This window comes from Oncorhynchus keta, chromosome 17 (genome assembly GCF_023373465.1).
Source record: "Oncorhynchus keta strain PuntledgeMale-10-30-2019 chromosome 17, Oket_V2, whole genome shotgun sequence".
In the NCBI taxonomy this organism is placed as follows: domain Eukaryota; kingdom Metazoa; phylum Chordata; class Actinopteri; order Salmoniformes; family Salmonidae; genus Oncorhynchus; species Oncorhynchus keta.
In genome coordinates this window covers 33,909,837-33,928,015 of record NC_068437.1, presented here as the reverse complement: position 1 = coordinate 33,928,015, position 18,179 = coordinate 33,909,837, and the positions used below count along the sequence as shown (strand labels likewise).

Sequence of the window (18,179 nt, the reverse complement as noted above, 5' to 3'; positions counted from 1 at the left end):
TTTCTCTCTACCTATCCTCATCTCTTGTTTTCTCTCTACCTATCCTCATCTCTTGTTTTCTCTCTCCCTATCCTCATCTCTTGTTTTCTCTCTCCCTATCCTCATCTCTTGTTTTCTCTCTCCCTATCCTCATCTCTTGTTTTCTCTCTCCCTATCCTCATCTCTTGTTTTCTCTCTCCCTATCCTCATCTCTTGTTTTCTCTCTCCCTATCCTCATATCTTGTTTTCTCTCTCCCTATCCTCACCCTGCCCCTCTCAAATTTTACCTCTCATCAACCTCTCCCCACAAACTGGGTGATGGAGTGAAGTGAGTGTGTTGTGGTTTCTGGGAAACTGAACCAAATACAGGAGAAGAACACTGGTTCTGCTCACACTGCCCTACCCTGTGCTCTGACCTCTTTCTCCCCTCTCTCTCCAGATGAAATCTCGCGTCTTGTGACGGCCGGCCGCCCAACAACCTGCCCGCTTGACCCTATCCCCTCCTCTCTTCTCCAGACCATTTCCGGAGACCTTCTCCCTTACCTCACCTCGCTCATCAACTCATCCCTGACCGCTGGCTACGTCCCTTCCGTCTTCAAGAGAGCGAGAGTTGCACCCCTTCTGAAAAAACCTACACTCGATCCCTCCGATGTCAACAACTACAGACCAGTATCCCTTCTTTCTTTTCTCTCCAAAACTCTTGAACGTGCCGTCCTTGGCCAGCTCTCCCGCTATCTCTCTCAGAATGACCTTCTTGATCCAAATCAGTCAGGTTTCAAGACTAGTCATTCAACTGAGACTGCTCTTCTCTGTATCACGGAGGCGCTCCGCACTGCTAAAGCTAACTCTCTCTCCTCTGCTCTCATCCTTCTAGACCTATCGGCTGCCTTCGATACTGTGAACCATCAGATCCTCCTCTCCACCCTCTCCGAGTTGGGCATCTCCGGCGCGGCTCACGCTTGGATTGCGTCCTACCTGACAGGTCGCTCCTACCAGGTGGCGTGGCGAGAATCTGTCTCCTCACCACGCGCTCTCACCACTGGTGTCCCCCAGGGCTCTGTTCTAGGCCCTCTCCTATTCTCGCTATACATCAAGTCACTTGGCTCTGTCATAACCTCACATGGTCTCTCCTATCATTGCTATGCAGACGACACACAATTAATCTTCTCCTTTCCCCCTTCTGATGACCAGGTGGCGAATCGCATCTCTGCATGTCTGGCAGACATATCAGTGTGGATGACGGATCACCACCTCAAGCTGAACCTCGGCAAGACGGAGGTGCTCTTCCTCCCGGGGAAGGACTGCCCGTTCCATGATCTTGCCATCACGGTTGACAACTCCATTGTGTCCTCCTCCCAGAGCGCTAAGAACCTTGGCGTGATCCTGGACAACACCCTGTCGTTCTCAACTAACATCAAGGCGGTGGCCCGTTCCTGTAGGTTCATGCTCTACAACATCCGCAGAGTACGACCCTGCCTCACACAGGAAGCGGCGCAGGTCCTAATCCAGGCACTTGTCATCTCCCGTCTGGATTACTGCAACTCGCTGTTGGCTGGGCTCCCTGCCTGTGCCATTAAACCCCTACAACTCATCCAGAACGCCGCAGCCCGTCTGGTGTTCAACCTTCCCAAGTTCTCTCACGTCACCCCGCTCCTCCGCTCTCTCCACTGGCTTCCAGTTGAAGCTCGCATCCACTACAAGACCATGGTGCTTGCCTACGGAGCTGTGAGGGGAACGGCACCTCAGTACCTCCAGGCTCTGATCAGGCCCTACACCCAAACAAGGGCACTGCGTTCATCCACCTCTGGCCTGCTCGCTTCCCTACCACTGAGGAAGTACAGTTCCCGCTCAGCCCAGTCAAAACTGTTCGCTGCTCTGGCCCCCAATGGTGGAACAAACTCCCTCACGACGCCAGGACAGCGGAGTCAATCACCACCTTCCGGAGACACCTGAAACCCCACCTCTTTAAGGAATACCTAGGATAGGATAAGTAATCCTTCTCACCCCCCCCCCCTTTAAGATTTAGATGCACTATTTTAAAGTGACTTTTCTACTGGATGTCATAAGGTGAATGCACCAATTTGTAAGTCGCTCTGGATAAGAGCGTCTGCTAAATGACTTAAATGTAAATGTAATGTAAATGTACATCAAGGCGGTGGCCCGTTCCTGTAGGTTCATGCTCTACAACATCCGCAGAGTACGACCCTGCCTCACACAGGAAGCGGCGCAGGTCCTAATCCAGGCACTTGTCATCTCCCGTCTGGATTACTGCAACTCGCTGTTGGCTGGGCTCCCTGCCTGTGCCATTAAACCCCTACAACTCATCCAGAACGCCGCATCCCGTCTGGTGTTCAACCTTCCCAAGTTCTCTCACGTCACCCCGCTCCTCCGCTCTCTCCACTGGCTTCCAGTTGAAGCTCGCATCCGCTACAAGACCATGGTGCTTGCCTACGGAGCTGTGAGGGGAACGGCACCTCAGTACCTCCAGGCTCTGATCAGGCCCTACACCCAAACAAGGGCACTGCGTTCATCCACCTCTGGCCTGCTCGCCTCCCTACCACTGAGGAAGTACAGTTCCCGCTCAGCCCAGTCAAAACTGTTCGCTGCTCTGGCCCCCAATGGTGGAACAAACTCCCGCACGACGCCAGGACAGCGGAGTCAATCACCACCTTCCGGAGACACCTGAAACCCCACCTCTTTAAGGAATACCTAGGATAGGATAAGTAATCCTTCTCACCCCCCTTAAAGATTTAGATGCACTATTGTAAAGTGGCTGTTCCACTGGATGTCATAAGGTGAATGCACCAATTTGTAAGTCGCTCTGGATAAGAGCGTCTGCTAAATGACTTAAATGTAATGTAAATGAGAAGGAACACCGTTTAATCTCTCTAGATGAGGAAGGGAGGATGACTCAGTGTGTCCACCTTGTCCTCCTCACCAAAGGGACTTCTTGTATGTATGTGTGTCATGGTGTAACTTTTGGAGCCCACATCAACCTCAGTAAGGTCGGTTCACTGGCTTGTGTGTGTGTGACTGCGTGTGAATTTATCTGGTTCTAGTCAGTGACGCTCTCGGGAGCGTGACTGATGCGGGCATGCAGGTGTGACGCCAGGACAGCGGAGTCAATCACCACCTTCCGGAGACACCTGAAACCCCACCTCTTTAAGGAATACCTAGGATAGGATAAGTAATCCTTCTCACCCCCCCTAAAAGATTTAGATGCACTATTGTAAAGTGGCTGTTCCACTGGATGTCATAAGGTGAATGCACCAATTTGTAAGTCGCTCTGGATAAGAGCGTCTGCTAAATGACTTAAATGTAAATGTAATGTAAATGTTTCTAAAGGGGGGATCGCTTGAAGAATGGAAAACATCTGAGACACCGCTTAGTCAGAGATGGAGCACGGTGGTTACCCACTTCAAAGAGAACGACATCCCACACACTAACCTGGCTAGATTAGCGTCTGTTGTCATGTTCTTACCTGGAAGTAATGCACCAGTCGAGAGAGTGTTCTCCCAAATGAATGATCTATGGACAGCAGCAAGAAATAGGTTCACTGTTCCTACCATCAAGGACATGCTTATTGTGAAGACAAACTTCAACCTCCCCTGCCAGGAGTTCATGGAGAAGCTGGCCAAAGACAGAGCAATCCCGAAGAAGACACATTCTTCTGAGAAATATACAGATTAGGTATACAATGTAGGTACCAACATCATCATCGTCTTATTTCTTTTATTATGTTGTTATGTATTTCACATATATTATTGTCTGTTTTTTTTCTTCAATTTTGCTAATGTTCTCTTCTGCTCTTAGTCTACCCAGACTACCAGGACCACTGAATGGCTGTTCAGATCGGACAGTTCTGTCTTGTCTGTAGTGTTTCTGTAACAGTTGTTTTCTCTGTCTATCACAGTGTGCCTGTTAGACTAAATACATGAAACCGGAATTGTCCCCCTTTTTTATTTCAGAGATAATAACATTGGATATTTTAATGATATATTGTCCGCCGAGCTGGAAATGTCCCCGGTTTTAATTTCAGAAATCTGGTCATCTTAGTATAGGTGCTTATGTGTGCAAGTACTGTATATGTGTCTGCACATGTATAGGACTGAATAATATGTTTTCTGTTTTGTGCCTAAAGCCCCTCATAGCTATGCATGGGGTGGAGATGGAGAGGGGAGAAATAGAGGATGGGGTGGCAGGCAGGCAGGGTGAGTAGATCAGGGGCTAGGAGGGTGGGGGTGGTGGTGGTGGTGATGGTGTGTGTATGTGGTCTGTGTGGTAGGGATAGTTAGGGGACGTAAACACATCACCGAACACCACTGGGGAGGTTAAAAGTAAATGCACGGTCTCCATGGACACAGCAGAACCCTGAGAACATCACAAGACTAGTCCTACGTCTCTCTCATGTCGACAGGAAGGAAGGTGATCTCTTTGTTGTCTAATTCCCTCTCCCTGGAGTCTCCAACGAGTGAGTCAAGGCGGATCTCTTTTCTTTGCTCTAAAGAATACACAGCACTAGTGACATCTGTAGTACAGCTTGATTTGACTGTGAAACTGGACTGTGATCGGCCATTTTGTGTAGGCCTACGTCAGGTGTCAAGTGCCTTGCCTCTTTAGTGCAAACACTCTATAGCGCCCTCATTGCAGCACTTTTCTCAGCATTGTCAGGTGCTTTCCACTGGGCTCAGGGTCATACTCTAGTTCCCAGCAGAACAGTCAAGTTGTGGTGAAGTGTTGGCCGGCTATACTGATGTTGACCTGTGAACTAACAGGGGCCTGAGAATACGTCTGCTTTCAGCCGGGGTAGAAAAGCTCCCTACCCAGGGGAATTAAGGGCCTAAATGAGGACCTTGTCCATTTCCAGTAAACAGGAGGAGAAAGGGGACAGAAAAGCTTTCATAAATCTTGTTCCTGTGCGAAAGAGAAAGTATATTGTCTCTAGGATGATATCCATCAAAAGATTTTATTGAACTTCGATCTCCCTCCACGTATTTTTTGTACAGACTATTCCTACCAGGGCAGTGAGTGTCCAAGGGACGGCTATGGTCAGATTGTAATTGTTGCCAAGAGCAGATTTTCTACAATGTGATGTCTCTCAGCTTGCTAAGGCAATCTTGTAGATGTCGTCGAAACACCTCCCAAGATGATTCCTATTCCTGTACAATGAAAGATGGACATCTCACTGCCATTTTCCATTTCACATTGCCATGAGGCCACTATTGTATTTGAATCACAAACAGTATATGCAATGATTGGTTGTTTACTCTTCATAAGCTTTGAAGTGCTATCACAAGGATGGCACCCCAGCCTAAGCATCACCAGTAACACCAGCTCATTCTCCTTCCCAGAATCATCATGACTCATAACCCAAGCGCCTATAACACAATCACAGACACAGCAGTTCCCCCAATGTGGTAGAAATACCCCTTCATCTGTTCATCTTTCAGACACTGTGTGTGTTTGCGTGTATATGTGTGTGCGTGTGTGTGTGTCTGCATGTGTGTGTGTCTGCGTGTCTCTGTGTGTGTGTGTGCGCGTGTGTGAGAAGAAAGAGCAAGGTGGGCTACGGTAGATGTGCTGCAATGTATGGCAGAGAACAATGGACACACACACACTTACAGTACATCACACACATCACACAAATATGTTCATGATAAGTACAAGCTGATCAAAAACTGTGCTGGGCTTGTGGGCTTGTTCTGACTTTTTTTTGTAGATGTTGTGGACATTAAGAGAGAAAGTGGAGTTAGTACCATTTGGGTGTGTATGAATACCCAATCCCTCTGGTTGTGAGATTTGGGCTGAGCCTGTTTCCTATATTTGACTTAGATAGTTTGTGTGTATGCATTGATATGTAGGCTACGTGTGCCTTTGTTTTAAATTGATGTAGTTCTGTCCTGGATCTGTTCATGTCTATTCATCTTCTGTATTATGTCATGTTTCATGTTGTGTGGACCCCAGGAAGAGTTGCTGCTGCTATTGCAACAGCTAATGGGGATCCTAATAAAATACCAAAATACCAATACCAGAGCATCCCTCCACATAAATCCATATAAATTGACGTTTTAAAACTGCCACCCTGTAGCTAAATGTTCACACTACACTTTCTCCATAGATTACTTACCAATTGTTCTCTTTAGAGGCTTGCAGAGGGGTCAACACTTAAATTATTAACTGTGTTATACACACATTATTAACTGTGTAGGCACATCAATTATTTTGTTAATGATTTCAATTTGCAGGTGTTCGATTGCAGCCCTTATACTTGATCTGGATTCATTCATAGGCTTTCTCTGGTCCTGGCCAAATGGCTGTCTGGTTTACATAGCAAGCACCAGGTTCTCTCTCTCAACTCTGTTTAGTAGAATCACATGGGTATCCTTTGAATTAATGCTGGATGAAAGCTCACAGAACCACACTCGATGAACAACTCTAACCAGACCCCCGTTTCTTTACACACAATCACATATCTTTCATTAAAAACAACATTACATTTATGTCCTTCTATACAATATGTACATCCCTTGAACCACGTACAGAGCCTTAATAATAATTCATTACATTATATATACATATCAAAGAATACAATGAAAACCAGCTTTTCCCAGGGAACTGGTTTTCGTTTTCAAGTCTAAGACCAAATTTAAGGTAAAACCTGAACACTGAAGTACTGTGCGGAGGGCAGCTCTATCTGATCCGTTTGTGTTAGGGCCTCCTAAAGTCAGTTCAGAGCACTGTACAGTCCAGTGTTACTCTGCTCTTTTGTGATCACACTCCCTGCATGGGTATGACAAGAAGCAGGTAGATGGAAGAAAAATTTAGAAAAATGAGAATGGAGAATGGAGAAAAATGTTGGCAAATAAAAGTAAGAGGGGGAATAATGATGAAGCAAAAGAGGGAGTTGTTGGTTGAAGAGAGGGAGGAAAAAGAGATACAGGGCGAGTCACATCCTGGCGATGTCACTTCATATGGCTCTCTATCCAGTCTTTGAAGTTGGCCACATGTGTGTACACTGTAAACAGTTCTGGGTCACACTCTCCCTGGTCATACCCGAAACTTACCAACCCCAGCAGCCGCCACTCCCCTTTGGATGTGTCCTGCCCCTCTGAAGAGGCAAGAGAGGGGTCCTGGGGGGAGCCTGTCTGGGCAGGAAGGATCAGGATACCCCCTGTGTCCGCGGGACAGATGTTAGATGGGCTATAGTTGGGTCGCTGGCGGCCACAGAGCATGTTGTCCGTGACGCTCACGGGCACCCCTTTACGGGCATACTGCTGCTCGCAGGGCACCACGTCGGCCAGGTGCTGCACACCCACCCTGGCCTGCTCCTCTTCCCCGATCCGGGGATCTGGCAGGGGGGCCCAGCCCGTCACCAACCCTTCTCTGGAGGTCACCTCTCTCCCCTGGATGTCAGGTAGGCAGAGGGGCAGGACCTTCTCCCCGATACGAGCCTTGTCCAGCAGCTTGATCACTGCCAGGTCTGAGTCAAGAACCAGGGGGTCGTAGTTGGGGTGGATAGAGATGGAGGCCACCTGAAGGAAAAGAGGAGGGATGGGAAGAGAGACAGAAATAAATTATTATCAGGGAGTGAGAGAAAATAGACTGGTCAGAGAAAGAAACAGTACAGGTGGGATGGTCAGGGAGCGAAGGGGTAGTCAGAATGAAGAAGGAATTGTCAGAGATAGAGACGAGGGATGGTAAGAGAAAGAATTGAGAGAGAAAGGCGGTGTCAAAAAATAAAAGCTGTAGAAAGAAGAGAGATCCTGTGCCAAACATAACAGCAGGGTGACAGCTTGGCTGTCAGTGGAATGACGTTGGCTGTGCTTGTTACCTGGCAACTCACTCACACTCCTCAATCATGTGCACATATACTATATATATACACAGAATTATGTGGGCACCCCTTCAAATTAGTGGATTTAGCTATTTCAGCAACATCCGTTGTTGACAGATATAAAATTGAGCACACAGCCATGCAATTTCCATAGACAAACATTGACAGCAGAATGGCCTTACTGAAGAGCTCAGTGACTTTCAACGTGCCACCTTCCCAACAAGTCTGTTCGTCTGTTCATCATTTCTGCCCTTCTAGAACTGCCCCGGTCAACTGTAAATGCTGTTATTGTGAAGTGGAAATGGCTAGGAGCAACAACGGCTCATTCGCGAAGTAGTAGGCCACACAAGCTCAAAGAACGGTACCGCCGAGTGCTGAAGCATGTAGCGGGTACAAATTGTCTGTCCTCGGTTGTAATACTTACTAACGAGTTCCAAACTGCCTCTGGAAGCAACATAAGCACAATAACTGTTTGTCAGGATCTTAGTGAAATGGGTTTCCATGGCTGAGCAGCCACACACAAGCCTAAGCTCACCATGCGTAATGCCAAGCGTCGGTTGGAGGGTTTAAAGCTCGCCGCCATTGAACTCCGGAGCAATAGAAACACGTTCTCTGGAGTGATGAATCGCGGTTCACCATCTGGCAGTCTGACGGATATATATGAGTTTGGCGGATGCCAGGAGAACTCTACCTGCCCCAATACATAGTGCCAACTGTTAAGTTTGGTGGAGGAGCAATAATGATCTGGGGCTGTTTTTCATGGTTCAGGCTAGGCCCTTATTTCTAGTGAAGGGAAAGCTTAATGCTACAGCATACAATGACATTCTTGATGATTCTGTGCTTCCAACTTAGTAGCAACAGTTTGGGGAAGGCCCTTTCCTGTTTCAGCATGACAATGTCTCTGTGCACAAAGTGAGGTCCTTACAGAAATGTTCCAATGTTCCAACATCTAGTGGAAAGCCTTCCCAGAAGAGTGGAGGCTGTTATAGCAGCAAAAAGGGGACCAACTCCATATTTATGCCTATGATTTTGGAATGAGATTTTCGATGAGCAGGTGTCCACATACTTTTGGTAATGTGGTGTATATTAATTGACAGCCTTTTATAAAGTGCATAATGCACCATTAGACCACATTATTTACAATATACTGCAAAATGGCAATACGCTACTGTATATGTTGGTTAAATCCAGACGAGCCATGTCGCACAACCACATTGGTGATTACTTACGGTCAAAGTAGCTCTCTGGCACTTATTCAATGATTGAACGTAAAACAAAACATGGGGCTGTTTTACATGGCTAGATGTAGTAGACATGATGTCATCGTTGTGAAATTATACATTTTAATTGGACACTGGTTCAAAACCACCCAGCCATTGGTATTATATAGATGTAGACCTTGAGCTTTTACCATCTCATAAGGCTTGATAAATGTACCTATAGTGTGTAACATCATGTGTGGTGAACTGTACACCATAGCTGTATTTCAGTCTAATCATTGCAGTGTGTGGCTAAATACAGGTGGTCTCAGCCAACCACATCATCCATCATTCCCTACTTCTCTCCAAACTCACTCTCACTGCCCACCCCCACCCACTAACCCATTTAGCCACTCTCACTCTCTACTCCCCACCCTTAAGCCCTCTCCATCACCTCTCTTACCCTGAGATGCTGCAGGCCCTTGGTCTCCCGGAGGTCACTGCGGTAGTGTTTTCCCATCACCACCTTGACCGTGGCTGCACCCAGAGGGTACAGCTTCCCCAGTTCAGTCACACAGTGGGCTGCCAACACCACACTCCGCTGGTTCACCAGGGCCCCGCTACACACCAGCTGCCAGCCTGAGGCCTCATCCTGCCCCTGGGATCCAACCCCAGCACCTGATTCAGCTCCAGTCCCCTTCTTTAGTGACCCCGCAAGGCTGGCCTTCTTGTCCAGCTTGGTCCCTGCTCCGTTGGTGGGACGTTGGTAGATGGCGGCTAGCCAGGGCCAGTGGGACTCTGCCGGGCTCTGGGGGTCAAAGGTGGGGTGCTTCCCACACACTGGGAAAACAGAAGGATGGAGAGACAAGGATGGACGAGAGGAAAGTGTGGCCAGGCGTGAGAAGGGTGGGAAAGAAGGGGAAGGAAGATGTTAAACCTCAGATCTGCCAGAGTGATAAAACAACACTTGATACTGTATGGAAACCTTATTCCACATCACACCCAACCTGGAATATTACTTTTTCAATCCAATTATCTTGATTGCTTAGTGTCTAAGTGTGGTTTGAAAGCGCAATTCTAGCATGCCTAGGTGGCAAGACAAACCTTCCCTTTATATTAAGATATACATCAAATAATGTGGCTCTGCTGCCCTCACCTGGTGAACAGGAGACATGACGCCCGCTCCACTTGCCAGTCTTGAGGCAGGTGCGGCGTGCACTGCCTGAGTGCTGGTAAAAGGGAGAGGCACACTCGTACGCTATGTGAGTGTGGAGGTGGTGGAACCCCTGGGGCAGCTGGGATAGCATTGGGGGAACTTTGGTGGGGCCGACAGACTGGAACATCTTCACAAACCCAGAGGATGAGTAGAGCTTATGCACAGGGGTCTTCCTGAGAGATGAGAGGGTTCCATTGAGATTCCTTTACAGAAACAAACTAGTGTATAATGTACCGAAAGAGGCTAGCAGTATGTATAACTCCTTTTAGGTTTTTAAATGTTTCATCACGTTCTGCGCATGTGTTTCTTTACCTCTACTTATTAACGCCCCCCAAAATGTGTGGTCACTCTACCTTCACTTTTCACACTGTCAATTGTGAATGATCTTCTTAGTTATGTACAGTGTTGTTTTGAATGATGTACAGTGAGCCAATTGTAGAGCAGGTAGTGTTAACAAACTGTAGTATATCCTACCTGTTTTGTTTCAATCAATGCACATATTTTGCCTAGTGGCACACTGTTTAGTTACGCGCGCATGAGATAAAAATGCAACAATCATCCTAAAATCTCATTGGAAATGAGGTGCTGTTTTTTGTATTAAAGTAACGTTACACTACAGTATGCTGTTATATTCGGTTCTGTTATGTACAATACTATCATTATGTGATCTTGCAGATATTGATTCAACTCTGATCGAGCACCATTTGCCAGAATAGAGAGTAGAGACTGCCTAAAGTAGAGAATCCTGCACATGCACAGAAGCTGTGGGACATTTAGCTGTTGGGAAGAAAGATCCAGGAAAAGTCCGATCCGCAGCCACTCCGTAATTGATATGTGGGCTTCACATGGTAAAGTGGTTCTGTCACATACAAAAAAGAGCTAAGTCATCTGTTGTGATGTGTGCATTAATCAGGGTCATACATGTTTATGGTCTCTCTCGTGTGGTGTGCCAATGATGTTGATATATGATTATGCACATATACTATAAGCTTTATGTATGTGGTTTTGATATATGGGGCGGCAGGTTAGCCTAGTGGTTAGAGTGTTGGACTAGAAACTAGTAACCGAAAGTTTGCAAGTTCAAATCCCCAAGCTGATAAGGTACAAATCTGTCATTCTGCCCATGAACCTACTGTTCCTAGGCTGTCATTGAAAATAAGAATTTGTTCTTAACTGACTTGCCTAGTTAAATAAAGGTCAGATAAATAAAGACATATGATGATTTCGATGGCAATGTGGATATACAGTATAGTGTTGGTTAATGCTTACGTCTGGAATTAAATATAGACTATATCATTTGTATTATTATGTGTGCTCTGTAACATACCTGGATGGAGCTTGTGGAGGCAGAACTCTCTGTCTGACCAGCTCTGAGACCTTGGACTCTCTGCAGGCTGCAGACAAACACACACAGGGTTCCCATTAATACCTACTGACAGGCTGGCAGCTGCTTTCATTCTCAATGTTGGGTTGATTAGAGGCTGCTAAAAATAGTGCTCAACTGGCAGGTGCTCCAGTGTGTCCCTTGTTGATAATCACAAAGTTGAGGCACATACGCTCGCATGCACTCACACATACAAACTCGCACACACATCAGTGCCTACCTCTCACACAAAGGGGTTGAGTGCCCCCCCAGGTTCCATCAGGCTGGCAGGTGCGTCTGGCGTCACCACTCAGAGCGTAGGAGTGATTACAAAATAAATCCACTGTCTCTGGCACCAGCCCTGGCACTACCTGCTGGTACCCATGGTAGAGCTGTGGGAGAGGGGGACAGCTCTCCTCTGGAAGAAGAGACGGAGGGAAGAGAGGGGAAAGAGAGGAGGTGCAGAATGTAAGATAGATGGAGAGCTAGCGAGAGATTGGAGAACAAAATGTAAGATGCTGAGAGTCATTATAATATCTGTTTCAATAATGCGGTGTATTGTACAACATGCACCTGAAGTGTTCGGGGTGATTCTGAGTCTTACCACTGATGCTTTGGTTTTCTCTCTTCTCATCATCAGACTCCTCTTTAGTTGTTTTGTCAGAATCTTTTCCAGTATTTTCCTCTTCAGGTTTGCTTGTACTTGCCATTGTATCTTTAGTTGAGCCTACATCTTTAGTTGCTCCTATATCTTCGTGTGGCTTTTCCACCAGCCTCTCGGTTTCCTGACCTCCTGATGAATATGGGGTGGACTGTGTGTTGTTGTTTCTAGTTGGAATGAAAATCTTCACAATGTCTTTAGACATTGTTGTATTCATACCCTGCTCTATGTCATTGGTGCCAAACACATCCGTAACAGTGTACTCTACAGCAAATGTGTCTCCCCTAGGTTTTAACTCAGTGTAATCTATGGCAAATGTGTCTCCCCTAGGTTTTAACTCAGTGTAATCTATGGCAAATGTGTCTCCCCTAGGTTTTAAGTCATTAGGATCAACTATGTTTGGATCACTGCTTTTATCTACTGGATCCTCTTTCTTCTTCTCTTCCTCCTGTCCTTTATCTTCCACCACCACCACTATCTCAGGGATCTCTGTTGTCTTTCCTATCTCCCGTATCACGTCTGTGTCTCCCCCAGTATCTGGACTGCCATCTATGTCTGCGATGGTTTTCCCCATGTCATTTTCTCTCTCTCCCTCCACTGTGTTTACAATGTCATCCGTTTCTTTACTGTCCACTTTATCCTTGGTACCCCCAGAAGGTTTCTCGAGCCCAGTTTCTTTTTCTTTGTCACTTGTTTTATCCTCGTTTCGTCCTGGGATGTTAACCAGAGTAATGTCTATGTTTTTGTCTTTAACATCTTTTTTACCATCCACTGTCGTGTTCCTCAGGCCTGCGTCTGGATCTTTACCATCCACTGTTGTGTTCCTCAGGCCTGCGTCTGGATCTTTACCATCCACTGTTGTGTTCCTCAGGCCTGCGTCTGGATCTTTACCATCCACTGTTGTGTTCCTCAGGCCTGCGTCTGGATCTTTACCATCCACTGTTGTGTTCCTCAGGCCTGCGTCTGGATCTTTACCATCCACTGTTGTGTTCCTCAGGCCTGCGTCTGGATCTTTACCATCCACTGTTGTGTTCCTCAGGCCTGCGTCTGGATCTTTACCATCCACTGTTGTGTTCCTCAGGCCTGCGTCTGGATCTTTACCATCCACTGTTGTGTTCCTCAGGCCTGCGTCTGGATCTTTACCATCCACTGTTGTGTTCCTCAGGCCTGCGTCTGGATCTTTACCAGCCACGTCCTCTTTGATACCTGTATTATAGTCTTTCTCTTTGTCTTTGGGTTTTTCAATGTCTTTGTCAGTGTCTTTCTCTTTTTCTGCATCCTTTTCTTTGTCCTTTTCTGTATCTCTTGCTTTGTCATTTCCTTTGTCCTTGCCTGGTTCAGCAAGTGTATTATTCACTGTAAGAAAAAAAGAGAGAAAACAAGTGAATTTCTGGATTGAAATAAGTGTTGTTATACAGTTGGCTAACCATTCTGAATGGTTGTACACATTCTACTAGTGAAATATGATCAATTGCCTGGTCATGTAGAACATAGTCATTCCTAATAATAGTAGGTCCACCTTTGATGCCTATCAAAACCTGTTCCCACTGTCTCCAAACTCTGATTCCCATCATGCCTTGCTCTGATCCTAACCTTTACCACATGTGGGGGGTGTTCCGCTCCAGGTGTTGTTGGGCAAACAGGTCCTCTGGTGCGTCCCGCTCAGCTTGTAGGGCCGGTAGCACAGGTACTGCAGGGCTATGATGATATCATTGGGCCCGTAGACTAGGAAGTGGTCTCCATGCACAGGCTTGGCTGGGATGGCACATAATTTCACCATAGGCACTGCAGAGGAACACAGATAACATGTAGGATCAGTGATGCTGCGATTCAGATTGTCAGACACTATTGAATTTGCAGATGAGTTGTAAATATGTTTATTCCTTAGAGGAGCTGTTGTGTTAACATGTCTCAAATGGTATTGTATAAAACAAACCTACAGTGTCAATGTCTCTAAGGTCAATCAGGTTGGATTTTTCACCAAGCATCTAAATTGTTCGTTGTGCTGTGCCCCTCTCTCTCTGTCCTCTTACCACACTGGGGGGCAGGGGTGCTCCAGGTGCCATCCTGGAGGCAGATGGCGGTGCGGATCCCTCTCAGCTCGAACCCAGGGTCACAGCGGAATGTGACTCGCGCCCCTGAGTGATGGAATATCCCCTCTGTGGAGCCATGGATAGGTACTGGGGGCCTCCTGCACCCTACAACTGGAAGGACACAAAAACATATGTACAAAGATATTAGGAGACCTCAGAATGTAGTGCTACACACACACACTGAAATATAAATAACCCTCCTCACACATTCTTATTTAATTGGATATCACAATTTCGTGATATCCAATTGTGATCCAATTACGATCTTGTCTCATCTCTGCAACTACCGAACAGGCTCGAGAGAGACATAGGTCCACACAGCTACTGCTCACATAACCTAAGTGCGTTTACTGCTGTGCGGTATTAGTACAATATTATCTAGTGTTAACACACCTCCTTCTGAACAGCCACCTACAGCTTCAGGGCTCTCAGAACCCAGTAGCTTCAGGGCTCTCAGAACCCAGTTCACAGCTCACAAACCCATTCTTCCTCCTCAGCATTACTTCTTTGAGTAGCTAGCAGTTATAAATACAGCCTCCACATCTTACCGCCTTATTAATAGATCATTTCAGCAGGCTTGGTAAGAGTGAGAACAGCTCAGAAGGGAATGTTAACACATTGTCTGTAACGGAGGAAAAAATAGAAAACTCCCAGTAAAAAGAAGCTTTAGTTAAACTGTTCCATTTTCCAAGGTAGTGGGTGTTTTTATGATGTGGGTTAGTAGCATGCGGCTTGGGCTAGTCGACTGGAATGGAATAGTGTGTAAATGTTCAGACAATGCCCGACTGTGAAATAGAGAACTTGATTGACACAAATAGCACACATCAACTTGTAATTCACCATTGGGTCCCCTCTCTCTGATCTGGAACCAAGCTAAATACCAATCACACACATGTCTGCACAAACACATGCACACACCTGCACACACCTACACACACCTACACAGACTTATTATGTTCATTCTATATCACTCTCGCCTTACTGTGGCTATTGGGGCATAGCATTGCAGGACCCGCCCCATGCCTCTCTCCCTCTCTCTGGCCGTGGTCTGATAGCAGTGTAGTCCAAAACCATCAGAGGAACCCTCCTTATAATCACTGTCTCCCTGCCTTCCAGTGTTTCCACCATTCAGTTGAGCCGCACGTGGGACGGGAGGGGAAATTCGCTTGGAATTCCAGACGTGGAAAAGAAAAAACGTGCACAACCCTATTGAGTCATTTTCTTATTGGAAAAACAGCTCAAATGTATAGGGATGTTTAATTGAGAACCAATCATGTCCTCTGTTTGCCCACACCCAAGTCCTCCCATCCCTGTCTGTCTGCCTGCCTGCCTGCCTGCCTGCCTGCCTGCCTGCCTGCCTGCCTGCCTGCCTGCCTGCCTGCCTGCCTGCCTGCCTGCCTGCCTGCCTGCCTGCCTGCCTGCCTCCCTCCCTCCCTCCCTCCCTCCCTTCCTCCACCAGTATATCTCCCACTGGGCTCTCTCCATTTGGATGAGTCATAGTGCCATTGTGAAGGAATGCTAACAGAGGATGTTATGATTTAAAGAAGCACAATTAATTCACCACTAAGTCCTGTCAACGTCTCAGAAACTATGGTTCAATATTCTTAGTCTAAAATAAAGACTGCATCGGAGATATACAGAGTTAGGATAGAATCCTTTCTTGAAATCATGTCATTCTGACAAAGGTTGTATAAGACATTAGTGTTATCCTAAATCTACCTCACAAACGAGCAGTCCATCCCTCCTCACGGGAATACCAGATGGATGAGATTCCATCCCTCCACTTCTCCCATGCGTTTCATGATCTCCTCTCTTCCAATGGAAAAGCTGCCTCATATTATAGAAGCAGTTTTGTTCAACATTAGTTGTATAGACTCAATATTAGCCCTGAAAAAATTACAAGGCTCTTGGCCCCGGGGGTGGGGGGTGTTGGGTATGGAAACCTAGGCCTGAGTTCAGACGGCCATAAAGAAGCAGTGTTGTGGTGGAGCTGTGGACAGAAGGAAGTTATTTCTCTCCAAGATGTTTACAATCCATACATACAGTAAACTCAGATGGTGAGGTGCAGTTTCATGAAGTCAGAATTCTGTCAGGTGGTCATAGTGGTTTATGGTCCATCTGTCGACATGGGACACAGTTTCCCCAGCTGCTGATTGCACAGGGCTAGATGACCGCAGGGAATAGGGAGGTGACCAGTAGGGAATAGGGAGGTGACCAGTAGGGAATAGGGAGGTGACCAGTAGGGAATAGGGAGGTGACCAGTAGGGAATAGGGAGGTGACCAGTAGGGAATGGGGAGGTGACCAGTAGGGAATAGGGAGGTGACCAGTAGGGAATAGGGAGGTGACAAGTAGGGAATAGGGAGGTGACCAGTAGGGAATAGGGAGGTGACCAGTAGGGAATAGGGAGGTGACCAGTAGGGAATAGGGAGGTGACAAGTAGGGAATAGGGAGGTGACCAGTAGGGAATAGGGAGGTGACCAGTAGGGAATGGGGAGGTGACCAGTAGGGAATAGGGAGGTGACCAGTAGGGAATAGGGAGATGACCAGTAGGGAATATGGAGATGACCAGTAGGGAATGGGGAGGTGACCAGTAGGGAATGGGGAGGTGACCAGTAGGGAATAGGGAGGTGACCAGTAGGGAATATGGAGATGACCAGTAGGGAGTGGGGAGGTGACCAGTAGGGAATATGGAGATGACCAGTAGGGAATGGGGAGGTGACCAGTAGGGAATAGGGAGGTGACCAGTAGGGAATAGGGAGATGACCAGTAGGGAATGGGGAGGTGACCAGTAGGGAATAGGGAGGTGACCAGTAGGGAATAGGGAGGTGACCAGTAGGGAATAGGGAAATGACCAGTAGGGAATATGGAGATGACCAGTAGGGAATGGGGAGGTGACCAGTAGGGAATGGGGAGGTGACCAGTAGGGAATGGGGAGGTGACCAGTAGGGAATGGGGAGGTGACCAGTAGGGAATGGGGAGGTGACCAGTAGGGAATAGGGAGGTGACCTGTAGGGAATAGGAATATGACATCAGAAAATAGGAAGGTGACCAGTAGGGAATAGGGAGGTGACCAGTAGGGAATATGGAGATGACAGCAGGAATATGGAGATGACAGCAGGGAATAGGGAGATGACCAGCATGGAATAGGAGATGACCAGCAGGGAATAGGGAGTTGACCAGTAGGGAATGGGGAGGTGACCAGTAGGGAATAGGGAGGTGACCAGTAGGGAATAGGGAGGTGACAGCAGTGAATAGGGAGTTGACCAGTAGGGAATAGGGAGACGACCAGCATGGAATAGGGAGTTGACCAGTAGGGAATGGGGAGGTGACCAGTAGGGAATAGGGAGGTGACCAGTAGGGAATAGGGAGATGACAGCAGTGAATAGGGAGTTGACCAGTAGGGAATGGGGAGGTGACCAGTTGGGAATAGGAATATGACATCAGGAAATAGGAAGGTGACCAGTAGGGAATAGGAAGGTGACCAGTAGGGAATATGGAGATGACAGCAGGGAATAGGGATGACCAGTAGGATGACCAGCATGGAATAGGGAGATGACCAGCATGGAATAGGGAGATGACCAGCATGGAATAGGGAGATGACCAGTAGGGAATGGGGAGGTGACCAGTTGGGAATAGGGAGTTGACCAGTAGGGAATGGGGAGGTGACCAGTAGGGAATAGGGAGTTGACCAGTAGGGAATAGGGAGATGACCAGCATGGAATAGGGAGTTGACCAGTAGGGAATGGGGAGGTGACCAGTAGGGAATAGGGAGGTGACCAGTAGGGAATAGGGAGATGACAGCAGTGAATAGGGAGTTGACCAGTAGGGAATGG

General features: G+C 47.2%; 1 protein-coding gene and 1 long non-coding RNA gene across 4 annotated transcripts in view; one reads left to right on the top strand and one right to left on the bottom strand.

The window, feature by feature from the left end:
- Positions 1-3,696: 3,696 nt before the first annotated feature.
- The window catches only part of LOC118396065 (inactive serine protease PAMR1-like), a 54,334-nt gene continuing 39,851 nt past the window's right edge, over positions 3,697-18,179 (bottom strand). Inside the window, exons 7-14 of one of the 3 annotated variants that reach the window (XM_052465965.1) lie at positions 14,286-14,456; positions 13,846-14,037; positions 12,196-13,608; positions 11,833-12,009; positions 11,556-11,622; positions 10,169-10,431; positions 9,476-9,852; positions 3,697-7,511 (exon numbers count right to left, since the gene is read on the bottom strand). In XM_052465965.1, coding sequence (XP_052321925.1) covers positions 6,942-7,511; positions 9,476-9,852; positions 10,169-10,431; positions 11,556-11,622; positions 11,833-12,009; positions 12,196-13,608; positions 13,846-14,037; positions 14,286-14,456 — 3,230 coding nt within the window. In that variant the 3' untranslated portion in view covers positions 3,697-6,941. The remainder of the gene's footprint in view (positions 7,512-9,475; positions 9,853-10,168; positions 10,432-11,555; positions 11,623-11,832; positions 12,010-12,195; positions 13,609-13,845; positions 14,038-14,285; positions 14,457-18,179) is intronic. The other 2 variants (XM_052465967.1, XM_052465966.1) reach the window with 2 other exon arrangements.
- LOC127908258 (uncharacterized) lies at positions 16,522-17,488 on the top strand. The gene is made up of 3 exons (XR_008066509.1): positions 16,522-16,621; positions 16,688-16,709; positions 17,282-17,488. It is a non-coding gene; the product is annotated as an uncharacterized LOC127908258 (long non-coding RNA).